Raw genomic sequence first — 22,442 nt, 5'->3', positions numbered from 1 at the left:
CAAGCCTCCCTCTTCAATGCACTCCGCTGTAGCAGTGAGGCCTAAACAACATATGTTAGCAAGGGAAAAGGTTCCACTTTTGCGATGTCAGGTATATCATTAACATTTCTTGGGAGGACAAGGTCACCAACTCATGGAAGGTACTGATTTGCTCAGTATACACTCATTGCCAAGCCAATGAAGTCTATGCTGGCTTGGTCACGTTCATTGGATGCATGCAACTGTATATCCAAAGACCTTCTCTGCAGTGAACTGGCCACTGGGTCACAACCTTCTTGGCATCCATACCTCCACGACAAGGACACATGCAAACAAGATGTGAAGATGGTGTATATTGACGCTGGTTTAGCTCACTGAGCTAAATCGCTGGCTTTTAAAGCAAACCAAGCAGGCCGGCAGCACGGTTCAATTCCCGTGCCAGCCTCCCCGGACAGGCGCCGGAATGTGGCGACTAGGGGCTTTTCACAGTAACTTCATTGAAGCCTACTCGTGACAATAAGCGATTTTCATTTTTTTTTCATTTGGTACCTGGGAGACAGCCGTGACCTCATTGGAAGGGGCAAGGAAAAGTAAAGCTCCCCTGGCTGAGAATAAAGCCCAAAGAAAACAAACAGGCAAATTCTGCACTACCTTAGCCCACCTGCAGGATAGGCAGTAGTGACTGTCATACCAGATGACAAGGAATAGGAGCCGGACCCTTTGAGCTTGCCCTATCATTCTATATGATCATGACTGATCTTGGGTTTCAACCCCACTTTTCCACCCACTCCCCATATCCTTTGATTCCCTGAGAGACCAGAAATCTCTCTTCTAACCTTAAATGTGTTCAACAATGGAGCATCCACAATCCTCTGAGGTAGAGAATTCTAACATTCACAGCCCTTTGAGTGAAGACATTTCTCCTCATATCAGCCCTAAATGATTGGTCCCTAATCTTGGGACTGTGTCCCCATGTTTTTGATTACCTAATCAGCGGAAACAATCTCTGTGTCCACCGTAATAAGCCCCCTCAGTATCTTGTATGTTTCAATGAGATTGCCTCTCAAAGGTAATCCCAGAGGATATAGACCCAATTCATTCAGCCTTTCATTATTGGACAACTCCCTCATCCCAGGGACCAATCTAATGAACCTTTGCTGTACCGTCTCCAATGCAAGTGTATTCTTTCTTAAATGTGGAGACCAAAGCTGCATCCAGCACTCCTGATGGGGTTGCATCAAAAATTGTATCAAGACTTCTTTATTCTTACAGTTCAAACTACTTTCAGTAAAGGTCCGCATGCCATTTGCCTTCTGTCATGTGAGTGTGCCTTTAAGAAAGGTTTTTGTTTTATCACATGGCTTCAGTGATGTCATTTTGTGGGTGGAGGTGGGCTGCGGCTCTGAGCTGTTTTTACTTTCGCTTTCAGATTTGACTGCTGTGGACTCGGGGAGAAAGAAGTGTTTTGTTCCTGTCTGTCTATTTTCATTTTAAATATCCGTTCCAGTAAAAAAAACATTGATTATAGTTACCTGTTTTGATAATTTAAAAGATATAGTTTGCTTTCCAGAAGGGTTTAAACCTGCTGGTGAGACGGGGTCAGAATCTCAGAGAAAGTCAGTCTTATTCAAGTGAGAATGCAGAGTGCTGGACCACGCCCTTGAAAAGCGGTTTGGTATATGGGATTTTGTTTTTGAATTGGAACAGTTAAGTGGGAATTCATTAAGTGTTATACATAGATTACTGTAGCTGTGGGGTATCATTATGTTTGTAATTAATAAAAATTATTCTTGCTGAGTGTTTATATAAATGTTAACTAAGTTTTTAGAATGAAGCTTGTTTGATTAAAGTGTCTAGGCAGACTGTTGAATCACACATCAAGTGAAGGCTCTTGTGCTCATCCTGGCCAAATTCAACAAAAAGTTATAGGTCAGGTGAACTCCATAATACAGTTTGGAGTTTTTAAACCCTGGCCCATAACACATCCTAATTGCTTGCTATACTTGCATGCTGCCTTTCTGTGTTCTTTATATGAATACACCCCACATCTCTTTGAATATCTTATAGGTTTCACAACTTTTAAAAAGTATTCTGGTTTTCTATTCTTATGACCAAAGTGAATAACTTCATACTTCCCCACATTATGCTCCACCTGATATTTTGTTTCCCACTCGCTTAACCTTTCTGTATCTGTTTGAAACTCTATGTCCTCCCCACAGCTTACTTTCCCATCTAGCTTTGCATAATCAGCAAACTTATATACCTTACTCTGTCTCTTCACCAAAGTCATTAATATAGATTGTAAATAGCTGTGATCCCAGCACTAATCCTTGCAGCACTCTACTATTCACTGCCCGCAAACTTGAAAAAGCCCTATTTATGCCACCTCTGTTTTCTCTCCGTTGACTATTCCTCTATCTATACTAATATATTTTTGCCAACTCCGTGAGCCCTTATTTTGTCTATTAGCCTTTGTTTGGCCCTTATCGAATGTCTTTTGGAAATCCAGTATACTACATCTACTGGTTCCCCTTTAACAACCTATTCGTTACATCCTCAAAAAAACTCATACATTTTTCAAACAAGATTTCCCTTTAGTCAAAACCATGTTGACTTTTTCTAATCATAGTATGCTTTTCATCAGAGTGAGGCTCCTGAGCCACACCAGGTGATGTTTAACAGCGATTTGCCAATGCGGTTCAAACCATCGTCTCATGAAGCAGAAGGCTACCAATGACATTGTAATCCAAGAAAATAGGAAATGGTACCATTAGATCATTGCCGATATCCAATCAGAAATCTGAGACCCTCCACACCAAGCATTTGTGCAGCTCCATTAGATATCAATGGAGTGTGGTAATCTGCTCTTGTAAAAGGTGCAACTGATAGTCTCAATGGCCGAGATCTTCCCGTTGTTCATGCCGGTGGATCTTCCGATCCCATCGAGAGCGCATCCCTGCTGTAGGTTTCCCGGCGGCATGGGGTCTATTCAATGACAGCAGTGGGACCAGAAGATCCTGCCGCCCAATGGCGGGCTACCTCCTGCTGTCGAATAACATGCCATGGGGAGGCCAGAGAATCTTGCCCAATCAAACCAGCTTGGCCTAGGTGTAGCACGCTCATTACTGAAACTAGTAATCTCTGGGTCCCAACTATACTCCAGGATCTATACTGACATTTAAAAAAGCCCTTTTAGAGGTGCTGAATTTGAGTTACATTTGCACTCAGGTTCTATCTGCCTATTGAAGAGGAAAGATCAAGGCACTTTTTGAAGAATATTTATCCCTCCATAAACTCCACCAGCAAAAGCTTAGCTGGTTATTGGTCTCATTGCCCTTTGTGAGACCTTGATGTGCACAAATTGGTTGCGGTGTTTATTTACACAACATTGGCTGCACATCAGCAGAAATTCATTGACTCTGAGCTCCTTGGTATTCTTAAATGAAGACAGATATGATATGACTTAGAAATGTCGCATATTCTTTCTTGCTGTAGCCTTATCTGCTTCCAGGCAGCTACCTGCTGAGAGTTGAAGATCGGTGAAGGCAGGTATGATATGACTTTGAAATGTAACATCTTTTATCTGCTACCTGCTGGGAGTTGAAGATCGGTGAACGTACTGATGATTTCACTGAACATTTCCAATGCAGTATTGCCTGACTCCTCCCCGTGATCATTCAATAGGGGTTGTCATTTGCAACCCCGTTCTCAACTTCACTACTGAACGTTATGGTGATATGACAAAGGGATACGTTTGCAGTGTCTTTTCTTGAACTCCTGTGACCAATATTATTAAAGATCTAATCTGTGGTATTTGTTCTACTTTTATTTGTAAAATAATCTACAATTCAATTTTTATTACAAGTTTTAAAAATTCAGAAGTGCTCTGATTTACAGGAACAAAATGTAAAAGTTAGCCCCATTAATAAAGACCAGTCTCGCTTCGGAGAGCATTTCAGACTTTCAGACATGGAGGTAATGGTGTTTTGGTTTATGCCCTTTCAGGATTCAAGTAATGTTTATTGGGAAACATGGCCTCCAATCTGTGCCAGTAACACAGTGGTTAGCACTGTTGTTTCCCGGTGGTTAGCATTGTTGCTTCACAGCACCAGATTCCCAGGTTCGATTCCCGGCTTGGGTCACTGACTGTGCGGAGTCTGCACGTTCTCCCCATGTCTGCGTGGGTTTCCTTCGGGTGCTCCGGTTTCCTCCCACAAGTCCCAAAAGACCTGCTTGTTAGGTGAATGGGACATTCTGAATTCTCCCTCTGTGTACCCGATCAGGCACCGGAATGTGGCGACTAGGAGATTTTCACAGTAACTTCATTGCAGTGTTAATGTAAGTCTACTTGTGACAATAAAGATTCGTATTATTATTAACATACCAAACTGCAGTGAGTTCACGACCATTCAATATGTTTCTTGTGGTAACAGGAGGAGGGGCTTTGGTCACAGGAGAGGGGCTTGCTAGACCAGTGATGATTCTGCCTGTTCTTGAAGTAGTACCACAGAAACCTTAATGTCTATTCAAATAGGCAGATCGAACTGCAGTGGATTAAGGTGCCAGTCTCTTTCGGAGAGCATAGCAGAGGAGGGTCACCTGGCTCCGGGGACTGAGAGCGGTTCGTCACCCCAGAGGGTGGAATCCCCTCTCAGGCAGAACACATCGGGGAGCCATGTAGTAAAGATGTAAAGGCTGGTGCAGCAGCTCCGTGCTGCTCCAGGGCAGCGAGGCCAGTGGTCCCTGTCACATTGTTCCTTGTTATCAATAAACTCTGTTTGTTGACACAAAGAGCCTCCGCCTCATTGCTGTCGAGCCACCACAGGAACCTTGATAAGTATCTGAGCTGAAGCATGACACCCCTGACAGTACAGCCGTTCCTCAGTACCCCGTGTTGCCCTGAGGTGTCAGCCTGGAGTAAGTGCTCCATTTGCATGTTGTTCAGGCTTGCTCTAAGGATCAAACACTTTGAGCTTTCTGTTCAGGAAATGTCAAACTTGAGCATTGCTTCAAAATGATCTGCATGTGTGGTGCTTTAGGGAAGTGCTGTTGAAATTCTGGCACTGAACTTCAATTCTGCTTATTGTGACATGATGAAAATCATTTTTTGGTTGTAAAACTGCTGGGTGAAGTTACTACTGGTTATCTTGTTTTTACATATTTGCTTTCATTTTAAATGAAAATATTTTCTACATTAGTGGGGTTGAGATCGCCAGTAATTTGTCAGACTGTGAGATAAACTCCCACTAGGACATGGAGTGAATGATTTTGCTTCCCAAGGTGTGATTTTCTATGTGATCTTTGTCACTCCTGTGTGGTTAATCTTTGCCGTGGAGAATTCGGTGTCGCACTTCACGTTGCCCTGTACAGCTCTTTGGCTGGAGGGAATGGGGGAGGGAAGAGGATATGAAGAGCGCAAAGTCCGAGGGACTCTGTTCCAGGCTCGGGTGACTCAGAGAGAGACCTTTACCACTTACAGACACACATGCAGATGACAGATTGCAGGGACAGTGCCATCTGACTGTTTCAAGGTGGTCACATCACTGGAACTTGAGGGTGGCTCCATGTGATCAGACAACTGGGAAGTTATTATATGTAGTTACAGATGGCAGCAATGATTCACAGGTTTAACCTAATCGACCTGAACCAAGATGAAGTATACAGATGGTGAGTTTAAAAGATTCATTGTTTGGAAGGTCAACTAATATTTCCTTCACGTGAAAAGTACACAACGGCAGGATTTGCAATCATGAAAATACTGCTAAGTCAAGTCCTCCTGATTGGAGGCTACAAGAACCAAGGGGAGATGGTCCTCAATGGATTCAGTAGAGTATGAGCTATTTTTTCAATGTAAGGCACATTTTCATTAGTAATGGATTCTATCTGGGTTTACTATCTTTGGCTGTCAAGGTTACAGAGCATTTTATGTGCCGCAGCAGGGTGGTCACCAGCTCTAAGTGAGTATAGGTTCAGCTTTGAGTGTGCAAAGAACAGAAATCCTGGGGGAAACCTTTGTTCTCTGCTCAATGATCCCGATTGGTATATGGGCAATGGGTCACCTATGGCTCCCCATTTGGAGACTGAAATCTTGGAGCATAATCCTTAAGAGGGCTGGGCCCTGTCTCATTTTCTGATCAACTTTGTGAGGAATGATTTAGCAAAGCTCTGAGGTTTAATTAATCCAAGTTAAGGTAATTCGAGCGCAATGTGAAAATAAGTATGTTCTATTCTATTCATGGACACATTGAATATAAACTTATTTTCTTTTCGCTTCCATGTTTGAAGAGCCATTCCATTTGTAGTATATAGGCCAAGTTCTGCCAATCAATGGCGATGTTGCTCCCTGGTCTATCGCGAGATGTTTCATTTGAGGCAAAGGGTGAAGGACCAGCATTCAATGTTCTGGTTAACTTCCTTCCTGCACACTGAAGGCTCCTTACTGCCCACAGCAGATCTGCCACTCGAGTCACTGTGGCATTAATCTCAGTGGTTCTCAGCTGGGCTGCTGGGCGAGGATTTGACTCGACCTGAAACATCAGCCCCCTGAGGTGAGCAGACCATGACTTCATCTCCCGCCAGGTGTGTCTATGTGTGATCAGAGTAAATTGTTGCCAGAAATGAACAAGAATCCTATAGTCACAGCAAAGGCTGCTAAGCGTGCACACATTCATATGGGAATCGGAGCCACAGATAAGATTGTGTTTCTGCTGTGTGTAATTTAAACCAGATGTTTTCCAGATTTACTGGCTAGCATTTTAAAGCTGTGGTATCGTAAATCAGACACTAATTACAGTTTAGACTTTCTAATGGTAGATTTCAGGAAAACAATGACAGATAGTTATGTGGCACATCTGCCAGTTGTGAGATTTGGACAAGTTGTTATGGGGTTTGCTCCCTTACTTACACTCTACTCTCTCTCTCTCTTCTCCTCAACCCCCCCCCCCCCCTCCTCTGCCACCACCACAATTCCCTGCACATTTCCTCTCACTTCATGACCCTTTTTTGCTCTGCCCCTTGACTGTTTCTCTCTCTGTCCTCCTATTCTCTATTCCACCCACCCGGCCCCTCCCTCTCTCTTTTCTCCTAACTCCTCTGTCGTCTTCTCCTCCCCGCTCCTTCCCTTTCACCTCCTAATGTCATCTTCCCCTCCCCCTCCTCCTCACCCTTCCCCTTGGTCTCTTTTCCCCTCTCTGTTCTTCCCATCTCTCATCTCCCGATCTCTCATCTCCCGCTGTCTCCTCCGCACCCTGTCTCCTCTGCACCTCTCGCTGTCCCCCCCCCCCCCACCTCTCTCTGTCCCCTCCCCCACCTTCTTGTACGCCCAATTCTCCATCCGTCCATTACCCCTGTCCATCTTCCCTCTCCCCCCCCCCCCCCCCCCCCGGTCAATCCTCCCTCCTGCTTTCTGCTTTCTCCTCCTCGCTGCTTCCCCCTCCCCCACCACTTCTCCTGATCTCTCCTCCCTGTGCGCTCTTCCCTATCCCTTGTACACCCTATTTCTCTTGGACAGCATGGGCATGAGCCACGATGCTGATCATTCCTCGTGTGCCGAACACTTCCACATCATGTCCGGTGAATGGGTAAAAGGAAAGAACCCAAGTGATCTGTCCTGGTCTATCTGCAGCCATGACGACCTGGAGAATTTTCTGAGGTAAGACGTCTTTAAAATGCTAACTTTTCCTCACTAGAATACTTCTGAAGGTAAATTCTCTTCCAACGCAAACTAGCCTATGTGGACTAGCTGTCCACTGCCATAATAACATCATCAGCATCCGGGAGTCTTGGACAACTTCAGTAGAATATTTTAAGAGATTTACGTCCCAGCAGGTCACTTGTGTTCACTGATTTCACTTTTTTTTGGGGGGGTGGGGGCAGCTATAGCTCTCACAGGGTTTTGAGAAAAGTTGAGTGGATGAAGTTCAGGCACGATCTGACATGATCTAATCAAACACCAGAGCAGGCTCCAGGGGATGAATGACCTACTCCAGTTCCTATGATATTTGAAACTACAGTGAGACAAACTAAAATCACCGCCTTTATATCTTACTTTTTAATCAGACAAACCCAGTACAAGTTCACAATCTATAAAAGTCAAAAAATCTGAGCACTTTAATAGTGTGACTAAAGTTCATTTATATTTACTATGAAGGTGTGAAATGGATTTTTAGTGGCATTGGCTGACTGCAGTTTAACATCAAATTCCTCAAATATATAACCAGAAATAAGTCAGCGACAGAATAAGGCAGGTTTATAACATTACACAGAGAAATCATTCTTGTCACGCTCTGCAGGAAATAATCCATTTGCTGAGTACAAGTGGAAGCTTTGATCTGAGAGGAAATTCCACTGAGAAAGAGGGGGTGTGGTTAGTGCAGTAGAGAAATGCAGTATTTGTTCAGTTGATTGAACTGATTGAACACACCTTGGTAGTTAGCAGTAAATGCTGAACTTGGGTTTGCAAGGCCAAGAATTGAGGGAGAATCCACTTTAAGAAAAAAACTGCCTTCATATCAGCAGATGTTTTCCTGATTCTCAAAGTAGCCACACCCATTTAATCTCTACATTGCAGAAGGAGGCCATTCGGCCCATCAAGCTTGCACTGGCCCCATAAAAGAGCACCCAGAGGAAACACACATAGACACGGGGAGAATGTGCATACTCCACGCAGGCAGTCACCCAAGGTCATATTTGAACCTGGGTGACTGGCGCTGTGCGGCAGTAGTGCTAATCCAGGGATGGAGGGACTGTCATATGAGGACAGATTGACTAGGTTGAGATTGTTCTCGTTGGAGTTCAGAAGAATGAGGGGGAATCTCACGGAGACTTATAAAATTCTAACAGGACTAGAATGGTTGATGCAGGGAAGATGTTACCAATGATGGGTGTGTCCAGAACTAGGGGTCACAGTCTGAGGATTCAGGGTAAACTATTTCGGTCAGAGATAAGGAGACACTCTTCACACAAAGAGTGGTGAGCCTGTGGAATTCATTACGACAGGAAGTAGTTGATGCTAAACCTTTGAACTTTTCAAGAGGCGGCTGGATATGGCACTTGGGGAGAATGGGATCAAAGGCTATGGGGAGAAAGCAGGATTAGGCTATTGAGTTGGATGATCAGCCATGATCGTGATGAATGGCGGAGCAGGCTCGAAGCACCACAGGCCTCCTCCTGCTCCAATCTTCTATATATCTATGTATCTATGAATCACTGTGTCACTGTGCCGCCCGTGTCTCCCACTCCATTTATGGCACCTACTTGGAGCACATTCATAAACGTATTGTCTACCCATCAGATCCACAAAGGAGACTGCTGGAATAAAAGCACAAAATGCTGGATAAACCCAGCAGAACTGGCAGCATCAGAGCTAGCCAATGGAATAATCAATTGATTATAGCATTTACCCCAGTAAAGTGTTCCAAAAAGACTTCTCGGACCAACTCAAAGATTACAAGCACAAAGCCAAACTGCTGGTTCTGTGTAATTCGTCCATCATTCCACGATAGCCAATGCAGGCAAGCCTAGTAAACGGGCAATGTGGCCTCATACATGCAGCCAAAAATTGCCCAGCTTTTAACGCTATACGCAAGGCTTGTGACACCAGAGGACACTGGCAGCGCCAATGCAGAAAGAGAAGGATGGAATGTTCAATGTTACAAGAAACCACAACCAGAGGCCAGACAGGCACAACATTCCAATCAATTAAGTGCTTGTAACAGACCGTTCAAATAAGTATTGAAATGTCTCGTCAAGCTACAGAGTCAGATAATGAGGATAACCAGACCATCAAAAGACAGAATGAGCAGATACCCAGCATGGTGAATATTAAAGAATAGATTGGCATAGTGGCACCAACAGAAGCCTTTGCCACCATCCAGATTATATGCTGTTATGGGCCAGGGTTTAGAGATCCCCAAAGTGTATCATGGAGTTCACCTGACCCACAACTTTTAATAGATTGTGGTATGAGGAGCACTCGGCCCACTCTACAGGTGTGGTACAGCAGAAATGGAAAAGTAGTTTTTAAAACAAAACAATGTTTAGTCTATGAACTCAAGTTAACCTTTTTAAAACCTACAATGAACATCTCAGCAACCATTAATTCAAATACAACCCCCAAAGAATACAACACTAAGTAATTCTTAATAAATTCCCAAACAATATCCAGAAGACAGAAGAAACACCTTTGAAGAAAAGCACATTAGGTTTACATTCACTACTGAGAACATTTATAATTCTGAATTCAACAAATGATCAAGAGATAGTCTTTTGATGGCAGAGAGAACAGCAGCACATCTGCTTGGTCTGGCTTCAGCTCCAACACTGAAAACAAAACTAAAACACACACTGCAACCTGCTCAAAAACGAAAGTAAAAAGCTGACAGACAGCCCCGCTCCACCCACTCTCTGACATCACTGCAGTAGTAAACACCCATTTCTGAAAGGTTCTCTCACTACAGATATTTATATATACACCCATTTATAAACATCCATTTCTTAAAGGCACTCTCACATGACAATGCCCACAGATGCAGGATCTGCAGAACTTATATGCACAACTGGATACCAGTGCAGGTGCAAATATCCTTCCACTTCGCACACTGAAATATTTTGTACCCAGTCGTGGTAATTGATGATTCAGTCAAGCGCTGTGAAACTCACTACGCACAATGTCTCGGAGATTATGTCCCTGGTTTCAATTATGCTCATGCGTCAGTACAAGAATTCACGAGTCACCCCCAGCTGCGTTACGTTGTCATCATCACAGGCCCAGTGATCTCAGGCCTACTGGTATTCAAGCCCCTGTGGTTGGTTACCAACCAGACAATGGTGAAGGTTACAGACCACAAGGTGCACCATTGGAAACATGGTGCTTACACTGGGAGAAGACCACATAACTCCTCAATGGAGTAGACCACCTAACTCTTCAACAGAGAAGACCACCTAACCTTTCAATGGAGATCATCAGCCAACAGTCTACATGACATATTTTGAATATGTACACCCTTTCAAACGTCATTGTACTGTGGAACCAATGCAGCATTACTGTTCAGCAGGCAAGTGAAGATACCGCTACCTAGACATCACTCATTGATACTCCCAAGAGTACAAGATGCATTAATCAAGAAAGGGGGGAAGATGAGAGATGCCCTTGACCGGTATGTGCGTAATGAATTATCCAGCCTGATTGTTGGACAAGACGTTTGAGTTTAACACTGAACTTGTGGCATCTGGAATACAGCAGAAATGATCAGCATTTGGCCCAGAATCATATCAAGTGTGAACACCAAGTGGCATGACAAGATGATGAAATAGATAATAAATCCGAACAATGGGCGAGATTCTCCATTCGGGAGACTGTGGACTGAATTCTCTGCCGTCAGGATTCTCCATTTTGCTGGCAGCCCGGAGGTTTTCCTGATGGTGTGGGGCTGCCCCACAATGGGAAACCCCATTGACTAGCCAGCGAAACGGAGAATCCCGAAGGCAGAGAATTCAGTCCATAGTCTCCCGAACGGAGAATCTCGCCAAATAAATGCATGGTAAGGATTACGAACGATTCCCAAGGGAATCCCGCTATTGGGCTGCCATGTTTAGCGAGCAGCCTGATAGCGAGGTCCTGCGGCTGCCCATCCCCCCTCCGCCCCGCATCACAATTCATCTCCCCACCCACCCCCTTGCATCGCAATTCAGCCCCCCCACCCACAGGTTTTCTGGGTTCCCCTTACCCCAAGCACAGGGGTGACCCGACCGCCCGCATGAGACCCCTAAATAAAGAGACACACCCCATCCCGAGACCCCCTAATTAAAGGGACCCCAGAAAAGAGGAACCTGTCAGGAAGCCCCCGGTAAAGAGTCCCTTATCTGGAAGCATGTTGTAAGATGCAACAACTTTCTGAAAACATATAACATTCTCCAGTCAAGGGGCTGGATTCTCCCCTACCCGGCGGGGCGGGGGGGGGTCCTGGCGGGGTGGAGTGGCGTGAACCACTCTGGCTTCGGGCCGCCACAAAGGTGCGGAGTCCTCACCTTGAGGGGCTAGGCCCGCACCGGAGTGGTTGGCACACTGCTGGCTGGCGGGAAAGGCCTTTGGCACCACACCAGCTGGGGCCTAAGGGGCTTCGCCAGCTGGCGGAAGTCCTTGCATGCGCGGGAGCGTCAGGGGCTGCTGATGTCATCCCCGCGCATGTGCATGGGGGGGGGTCATCTCCACGTCGGCCATCATGGAGGCTGATGCCCGACGCGGAAGGAAAAAAGTGCCCTCACGGCACAGGCCCGCCCGCAGATCGGTGGGCCCCAATCGCGGGCCAGGCCACCGTGGGGGCACCTCCCAGTGCCAGATCGCCCTGCGCCGCCAGTCCCGCCGGTAAGGGAGGTGGCTTGATTCACGCCGGCGGGACAGGTATTACAGCAGTGGGACTTCGCCCCATCGCGTGCCGTAGAATCGCTGGAGGGGGGCCTGCCGATTGGCGCGGCACGATTCCCGCCCCCGCCGAATATCCGGTGCTGGAGAATTTGGCGGCTGGCGTGGTCGGGATTGACGCTGGCCCCCGGCGATTCTCCAACCCGGCGGGGCGTTGGAGAGTACAGCCCAAGATCATTGTGCCTAAATCTGGGCAGATAAGCAAACCACAGACATGTTTCAGAGATTAGTAAATTGAACTTCAATTATTTAAGATATAATAATAATAAACTTTGTTGTCACAAGTAGGCTTACATTAACACTGCAATGATGTTACTGTGAAAAGCCCCTAGTCACCACATTGGCGCATGTTCAGGTACACAGAGGGAGAATTCAGAATATCCAAATTACCAAACAGCACGTCTTTCGGGACTTTCGAGGAAACCAGAGCTCCCGGAGGATACCCATTCAGACTCATTCAGACACGAGGAGAACATGCAGAGTCCGCACAGACAGTGACCCAAGCCAGGAATTTGGACCTGGGACCCTGGCGCTGTGAAGCAACAGTGCTAACCACAGTGTTACCGTAATATAAAGGGAATATGGGGATATTTCAGGAAAATGTTGCTGAGCTGTAATACAGGCGATAATCTAGTTGAAGGCAGAGTAGGTTTAAGGGGCCAAATGGCCTACTCCCGTTCCTATTTCCCATGTTTCTATTTTCTTATAATGGTATATTTAGACATTATTTTCTTTTCTTTCATGTATTAGTTTGATTCTTTCAGGTTAAACCTCTGGTCTAGGAAATGGGGGATGTTGTGATGTGATGTACATGTACCTTTAAGTTGGTGTATCTTAAACTGTTGTCAATCACTACCACTGAGGTAGGATGTGATGTCGTAGCCCCATGACTCTGAACTCAGTCTACAGCAGTAGCATTTTAGGTCAGATGGGAGTATATAGTCTCCCAGTGAACATTGTACATATGAATTTAAGTCACCATAGTCCCTGATGACTATAGGCTGCTTTTCCCCTTTGAGGAAGAGAGCTGACTGGTGGTGATTTTACCTCAGAGGAGGGGTAAGGTTGGGTGCTCAATAAATGTATTCTGGGGCGGCTCGGTGGAGCAGTGGTTAGTTCTGCTGCCTCACGGCATTGAGGATCCGAGTTCGATCCCTGCCCCCGGCTAATTTGGAGTTTGCACATTCTCCCCGATCTGCGTGGGTCTCATCCCACAACCTAAAAATATGTGCAGAGTAAGTGGATTGACCACACTAAAATGCCCCTTAATTATGAAAAAAACGGGGCACTCTAAATTTATAAATAAATAAATAATAAATAAATGTATTCTGAATTTATTGAACTTCGAAATAGGTTAGTTAAAACTTCATTAATTTTATTCTTGTTCTCTTTTAAGACTCTTGCTATGCGTTGTCTGGGCCAGGTGCTTTGTGTGTTAACTTTTATCATAATTCAATATTTTTAAGGTAGAAGTAAATAGATTCTTCATTAGGGGGTAAAAGGTTATTAATCTTATAGAATGGCGGAGTGGAGCCAAGTAGCCTTCTCCTGCTCCTATTCTATAAGATTATATAAGATTATATAAGATTCTATACAGATCCCAATTTTGATTAAGATCCCGGATTAAATCCAACTATTTGCATTTGGTAAAACTGTGAGGAAAGTTGCTGCAGCACAGGAGTGATAACACTGATCAGTAGACAGCTTTTATATTAAAACAAACTTCAATTTGAACACAGAACTACACACATTAGCAACAAAGGAATGGCTTTATAGTTAACAGTTATAATACCTTAACTTGCTTCCTGAAATTTGCTTCTAAATTCCAATTAAGCAACCCATATATTTCAAATACCATTTCTGTATACAGTTAACAATCAGGCTTTACTTGCTGATCTTGGTGCAGAGTCCATGGAAAGAGAAACTTGTTTTTAGGACCAAGCTGAAAACCTTCTGCTTAGCTTAGAGCCTTGGAAGCAAATCCTTTGTCCAGTCAGACCTGGGCCCGCCCATTAACTACACCAGTTGCACTCAAAGCATGCAGCATTCTTTTGGCTCTTGTTACAAGATGTGCCATGATTTGTCTAGCCAGGCTCAAATTGTTACAGCATTGGATTTGCTCTCTCTATCTGCATCCAGGTAAAATGGCTTTAAATATCTGTTAGCAAAACACTGATTATCTCGCTTTTAATCACAGCTTTGGCAGACATATTGGGCGGGATTCTCCACCCCGCCGCGCCGCATTTCTGCCCTGACCGGCCGGTGGGATTCTCCGTTACGCCGGCCGGTCAATGGGGTTTCCCATTGTGGGGCAGCCACACGCCATCGGGAAACCCCCAGGCGCCGGCGTAACGGAGAATCACGCCGGCGGAGAATCCCGGCCACTGTCTGTAAGCATTTAAACTGAGGTTTTAACAACATTACTGAAAAAATACAAACTATAAAGTATGACAGTTTCTAACATTCATCACAATTGTGATCAGAATTATTTGTCGTTTCTTCTCCAAAACTGAAGCCGCGAAAGTGACAGCAATTTGCATTTATATAGCACCTGTAACAGAGTAAACATTTGAAGGCTCTTCGCAGGTGTGTTGTCAAATAAAATTGACACCGAGCATCATACGGAGTTACTTGGACAGCTGACTAAAAGATTGGTCAAACAGACAGATTCCAAGGGCCGTCTTAAAGGAGGACTTGTTGATTCTAGTCTCATCACTAAGCCCATGTGCTTCAGTGATGGGTAATCTAGGCTGGTCAGTGGGCCCCCTTCATCTCAGTGGACCCGCAAGATTTAAAATCAGCATGTTCACGAACTGTGATCCTTGAATAAGATTGAGTGCATTTAATACACGCTGAATATCACCAATCACCCCTGTGCTCACTGGCCTACACTGGCCCTCAGACCAGCACTGCCTCAATTTTACGATCCTTATCCTTTGTTTACAAATTTCCTACAGCCCTACAATCACAGAATTTATAGTACAGAAGGAGGCCATTCAGCCCATCAAGTCTGCACTGGCCTTTGGAAAGAGCATACTACTTAAACCCACGACTCCACTCTTTTCCTGTAAACCCAGTAACCCAACCTAATCTTTAGGACACTAAGGGGAAATTTAACATGGCCAATCCACCTAATCTGCACACCTTTGGACTGTGGAAGGAACCAGGAGCACCCGGAGGAAACACACACAGACACGGGGAGAACATGCAAACTCCACACAGTCACCCAAGGCCGGAATTGAACCAGGATGCCTGGAGCTGTGAGGCAGCAGTGCTTACCATGTGTCACCATGCCGCCCCAACCAATCAAGATATCAGTCTTCCTTCAACTCTGGCCTCTTGCGTAGCCCCAGGTTTACCACTCCATCATTGGTGACGATGCCTTCAGCTACCTGGACCCTAAGCTCTGGAATTCCTGACCTAACCCCCTCCATCTGTAGCCATCTCAGATGGCCACCTGCAAAGGACTATGGGAATTATGGCCAACCCAGGACTCAGACAGACTCAGAGCTTGTGTGTGTATTTGCAACCCAGATAGCTTGACGCAATCGAAACCCCCGCTCGTTTGCATTCTAATGGCCCATTTCCCCAGAACAAAAGGACTGTACTCAGGTAACTGATACAGATGCAGACTAACTGGCGCCACTCCATTTGTTAAGAAAGCCCAAACAGCCAAAGTCAATGGCCACTCAGGACACGCTCAGCCATCAAGGCACCCGCCGATTTATTGGCCAAGAGCGAAGGCAGTAATCGAAGCCTGTCGAATTATTGGGTCCAAAGCTAAGGACCGCCCCAAAGTGTGCGAAATCCCAGAGGAATTAAAAGAGACACAGCCATGTGTTCAGTCTCTCTTGGCCTCGGCCTACGCCTAAAACCAAGTGTAGCATTACGACCAGAAGACAAGTTTAAGACCGACGATCGCTACCAGACGGATGAGCCCAGTAGAAACAAAGCCACTTCTTTTACCCAGCCACGCAAGATCCGAACAAAGGCCTTGTTCATCTGCAAAGAGCCGGTTACCCTGAAGTTAAGTAGAGGTTATTGTAGTTGTTAGGTGTAGTTTAACTTGTAGTGTTTTATGTTGCATGTCGAAGTAATCCTTGTCTGTAAATAAGCTATCTTTGAACTTGAACTGACTAACTGGTTGTTTGGTCATTGATTGATTTCCGGTAAAGTCTTGTGGTGGTATCATTTGATACCTAGCCACTCTGAAAAGCAATATTATCATTAATAATATCTAGTTAATTTGGCAACATTATTGGTGACGCTGGTGGGATAGTATTACACTCATTAAAAAGAGCCGACATTATTCCGGTGTCGATTGGCAACACGCCTCTCTTGTTTCCTTTGAGACATTCCATTAAACTTTTATGACAAAGGTTTTGGTCTAATAATTCCTTTTGTGGCTCAGTGTCAATTTTATGTGTGATTTTATTCCTGTGAAGTTCCTTGGGACGTTTTGCTATGTTAAAGGTGCCGACTAAATGAAAGTTGTTGTTCAGAGATAGGCGGAGAAGCAGAGATTTAGAGAATTTCGGAGCGGAAAAAGACTCCGACATTTCTATAGTGCCTTACATGACTTTGAGGTATTCACGAGGGCTCCCCTTCTCTTGAAATAGTGTCATAGGATGTTTTACATCCATCTGAGAGAACAGACGAGGCCGCTGTTTAACATCTCATCTTAAAGATGCAACAGGGCAGCATTCGCTGTGCATTGGAGTGTCAGCCTGATGTCGGAGACTCTGGAATGGGAGTTGAATCCACAAATTTCTGACTCAGAGATGGGAGTGCTGCCACTGAGTAGATTAGAACCCAGGCATCAACATACATCTTTTGAATCCTCAGGAAATCCCAAACTACTTTGCGGCTAATAAATTATATTTTGAAGTGCAGTTACTGTTATGCAGGCAATACTAAAGTAATTTTCCTCCTCATTCCTGTGTTAAGTTGATGTGAACTAGCTGTTTAATAACTCCACGGTTTCCTTTTCCCCATTTCCTTAAATGGACCATTATTTTCACCCTTTGTTGACCACAGCCATTTGAATCAAATCCCTTTATTGTTCATCGAGATGCTATCAGCTGTTTGTAATGCTTTTCTTGGCTTGTCAAGTTACGACTTGACAAGCTGCTTTTGCTCATCTCGTATGTTTATACCGTCTCCACACAACCTTTTGTGAACATCCTGCTTATCACTGATAGCAGCCTAGATATCTCCACTGAATGATACATGCCTCTTCTCTTTGAGTTGACGTGGAATGAATTTCAAGTCGAACATTTCTTTAAATATTATGCATTTTGCATTGTAGACTTCCTAATCATTTTGTGCTCCAACAAATTAATCTAATATCTTGTTCAGTTTATGGCTCTCTTGTCCTTGTTCCTAACCCTCATAGTCCAGTTCTAATGATATAAGGAGCACTGATTCCTCGAACCTCTTGAATGTCATTACAGAAAGATGAAATCCAGAATCACCATGGGTGGTTGTGTTGTTCAACACACTGAATGAAGAAGCAACTGCACTATTTATACGGTTAATGTAGATAACCACAAGAGATACACATATTTCTAGTTTGTCCTGTGCTTACTAGGTATCTAATAAAAATCCCACATGATTGATGCTCTCGGCCATTCGGGGTGATGTCAGGGAGACCTTTTTCCTGTAGTGGAAATCTGGAACACACTTTCTCAAAAGAGGTCGAGGAATAGCTGAAAATTTCAAACTAGGTTTGATAGATTTTTGCTCGGGAAGACTAGTAAAGGTATTGGAACAGTTGGAGCTGAGATACAGATCAGCCATGATTTAATGAAATGGTGGGACTTGATAAGTGTTTTGCTTAACTCACTTTACAACCCTAAACATAATTAAGACTTTGCCTTTGTTGTTGTTAACAGGTCAAAAGTCAGTGCCTGCCTCTTGGTAACTGACCCAAGAAGTCACCATATAATGCGACTACCACCCAAGCTGCCCGGAATGCATTATAGTGCCGATGAACAGTGCCAGATTCTTTTTGGGAGCAATGCAACCTTTTGCAAAGAGATGGAGGTAAATTTACACAGTGCTCACCTTAACAGCAACGTTATTGTGGTTGGAATTTTATCGTAACTCACACTGGGCAGGATTTTCTGACCGCGTCCACTACTGGAATGGTCCGCTCTCGCTGACTGTCGATGGACTTTCTGCTGGCTCCCTGGCCCCCAAACCCCACGGCAGTTCCCGCCACGACAGAGCTGGAAAATCCCTTCACAGTCCCTTCTCCACCTGTCTCCTGCTTAAAAAAAAATCAGTTGTAAATAAATGGAATGGTAAAGCACCTTAAAAAAGAAGGAAGCTTTACACTGTAACAGCTATTTTTATAAACGGGTTAAAATTACACTTGCTTATGAATGTATCTGTGGAAAAACAGCATCAGTCTCCACACTTCCAAAGAGGATTCACAATTAAACCTCCTAAAACATGTTTTGCACAGCCAATTTGCCTTATGCGCCAGGAGTGAGCTGCGGGGAACCAGTTTGCCAGGTGATCGTTGGGTTCTATTTTTATGAAGCAGCAACTTGCACTTTTAATGCGCATCTCAAGAATTTTTACAGAGGGGGAAGGAGAGGAAATAGATAAAAGGGACAAATGAACCGGCATCTAACCAGAACCAACAATTTGCATTTATATATCACCTGTAATAAAACATCTCAAGGCGTTCACAGTAAAGTTGTGGGACCAAGTTTGAGACCAAGACACAAATGCAATGCGAGGCCAGATAACCTCAAAATGCAAGGCCTTAAGAAGAGACTGGAATGATAAAAGCGAGGGAGAGGAGTGGAGAGCATTCAAGAGGGAATTTCAGAGCTTCAGGCCTCAGCAGCTGAAGGCACGGCTAAAGTTAAAATTGAGAACGGTCAATAGGGCAGAACTGGAGGAGCGCAGAGATCAAAGGTGAGGGTAAGGTTGTGGACCGGGAGGACATTGCAGAGAGTTTGTGATGTGATTTGAAAACCGGACTGATAATTTTAAAATCGAGACATTGTCTGACTAGGAGCCAAGGTAAATCAATGAGCATAGGTGATGGATGAATAGGACTTGGTGCGAGTTAGTGATGGGCAGTATAGTATAAAGGGTCAACAGCTAGAATTCTGATCGCTAACATACATCATCAGTGATATCAAATCACGTGTCACTAGAACTCAGAGAGAATCAGTTCTAGAAGGATCCTCATGCTTATTCATCTCATTATATAATTGCATATAATTAATAAATGCTTCAATGTTCCCAGAGGCCTTGCTTCCAATAGTTTGTGTTAAGCACATAGGGACCATTTATGATAATACTGTGCGGTGGCAGTAATGAACGTTCAGAATAACAAGGATGAAACCAATAGTGGCTGGAAAATGAAAGCCATAAAGCAGCCAGGCAACAACTGCGGCAGGGAATCAGGGAAAAGTGCCATCTTTTGCTGCACTGGTGATAGATGTTTCTGAATGATTAAGGGCTATGTGACAAAGTTAGGTATAATTGCTGATCAGCCATATCTCTATCAATGGTGGGATGGTGCTAAATGGCTACATCCTGTTCCAATGTGCAATTCTCTATCATCAGTTCCACTTGGAGAGTGGATGGATTATATGCAGCCGTGCTGTCGACGAAGAATTCATCTCGTGCTGAGGTCGTCAACAGCCATAAAATTACCCACTGGGTAGGCAAAGGGAGGAAGTGACGTAGGGGTAATAATACTGGGCTAGTAATCCAGAGGACCAGGCTAATGCTGTGGACACCCTGCTTCAAATCTCACCATTAAATTCATCAATAAATCTGGAATAAAAAATTATTTTAATGGTGACCACAAAACCATTGTCGATTGTCGTAAAAATCCATCTGGATCACTAATGTCCTTTAGGGAAGGAAATCTGACGTTCTTATCTGGGTCTGGAGTCACATGTAGGCCAGACCCAGATAAGAACGGCAGATTTCCTTCCCTAAAGGACATTAGTGATCCAGGTGGATTTTTACGACAATCGACAATGGTTTTGTGGTCACCATTAAAATAATGTGGCTGGCTCTTAATGACCTCCGAAATGGCTTAGCAAAACACTCAGTTATATCGAACCATTAAGAAGTGTAAAATGAATTAAACCCAGCGTTGACCAAGGCACCAGAAATGACAAGTGCACATACAGCCTTGTCGACCCTGAAAAGTCCTCCTTACCAACATCTGGGTGCATGTGCCAATATTGGGAGACTGTCCCACAGACTAGTCAGGCAACAACCTGACAGTTATACTCATAGAATCATACCTTACAAACACCAGCATCACTGTCTCACCGACAGAGGTAACAACTCAGTGGTATACAGTCAGGAGGGAGTTGCCCCGGGTGTCTGCAACGTTGACTCTGAATTCCATGAAGTCTCATGGCTTCAGGTCAAACATGGACAAAGAAACCAATGCTGATTACCATGTAATCCACCCTCAGCCAATGAATCAACACTCTTCCATGTTGAGCACTGCTTGGAGGAAGCATTCAGGGTGACAAGGGCACAAAATGCACTATGGGTCAGAGGCATCAGTAACCATCAATAAGAGTGGCTCAGTATAACCACTACTGACCAAGTTGGCTAAGGCCAAATGGACTGGTTCTTAGATATGCGGTGAGGGAGCAAACAAGAGAGAAAATCCTACTTGACCTTGGCCTCACCAATTTATCTGTCACAAATGCATCTTTCCATGACAATGTTGGTAGGAGTTATCACCGTACAGTTCTTGTGGAGCTGAGGTACCATGTTCAAGGGAGACATTGAAGATACCCTCCATTATGTTGTGTTGCACTACCTCTGAGCTGAGTTGGATAGATTTCAAACAGATTTAGCAACTCAAAATTGGGCATCCATGGGGTGCTATGGGCCATCAGCAGAAGAATTATACTTGACCACATTCTGTAACCTCATGGCCCAACATATCCTCCACTCTACTATTGCCACCAATCCCAGAGATCAACCCTGGTTCAATGAAGGGTGCAGGATGGCAGGCCAGGAGCAACACCAGGCCTACCTAAAAGTAGTGAAGCTACAAAACAGGACTACTTTCATGCCAAATAGCATAAGCAAGAGTGATAGACAGAGCGAAGCAATTCCACCACCAACAGATCAGTTCTAAGTTCTGTAGTCCTATCACATACAGTTGTGATGGTGGACAATTAAATAACTCACTGGAGGAAGAGGCTCCACAAATATCCCCATCCTCAGTGGTATTGGATTGGATTGGATTTGTTTATTGTCACGTGTACCGAGGTACAGTGAAAAGTATTTTTCTGTGAGCAGCTCAACAGATCATTAAGTACATGGGAAGAAAAGGGAATAAAATAAAATACATAATAGGGCAACACAAGGTATACAATGTAACTACATAAGCACCGGCATCAGATGAAGCATACAGGGTGTAGTGTTAATGAGGTCAGTCCATAAGAGGGTCATTTAGGAGTCTGGTAACAGTGGCGAAGAAGCTGTTTTTGAGTCTGTTCGTGCGTGTTCTCAGACTTCTGTATCTCCTGGCGATGGAAGAAGTTGGAAGAGTGAGTAAGCCCGCTTTCCCCAGGCAGCGGGAGGTGTAAATGGAGTCAATGGATGGGAGGCAGACAAAAGAAACACCTTTTAACAGAAGCACACAGTGAAAAAGATGAGGTTTAAGTGTTTGCCGCCACTTTCATCCGGAAGTGCTGAGTGGATGATCCATCTCGGCCTCCTCTGGAGATCTCCAGCATCACAAGATGCCAGTTTTCAAACAATTCGATTCACACCATGTGATATCAAAAAAACAGCTGAAGACATTGGATACTACAAAGGCAATGGACCCTGACAAAACTCCAGCAATAGTATTTAAAACATGTTCTTCCAGAACTAACTACACCATTATGTTATGGGCCAGGGTTTAGAGAACTCCAAAGTGTATCATGGAGTTCATCTGACCCACGACTTTTAATAGATTGTGGTATGGGGAGCACTCTACAGATATGGTGCAAACAGAGCTTTACAGTACTTTTAAATTAAAATAATGTTT

The 22,442-nt window shown here is 44.4% G+C and overlaps 1 protein-coding gene across 1 annotated transcript in view; it reads left to right on the top strand.

Moving 5' to 3' along the window:
• Positions 1 to 22,442, top strand: part of adamts17 (ADAM metallopeptidase with thrombospondin type 1 motif, 17) — a 584,360-nt gene that overhangs the window by 278,924 nt on the left and 282,994 nt on the right. The window contains 2 exon segments of the mRNA XM_038813320.1: positions 7,490 to 7,630; positions 18,295 to 18,445. Of these exon segments, the coding sequence (XP_038669248.1) occupies positions 7,490 to 7,630; positions 18,295 to 18,445 (292 nt within the window).

The sequence above is a fragment of the Scyliorhinus canicula genome, chromosome 12 (genome assembly GCF_902713615.1).
Source record: "Scyliorhinus canicula chromosome 12, sScyCan1.1, whole genome shotgun sequence".
In the NCBI taxonomy this organism is placed as follows: domain Eukaryota; kingdom Metazoa; phylum Chordata; class Chondrichthyes; order Carcharhiniformes; family Scyliorhinidae; genus Scyliorhinus; species Scyliorhinus canicula.
This window is presented reverse-complemented; position numbering and strand designations above follow the sequence as displayed.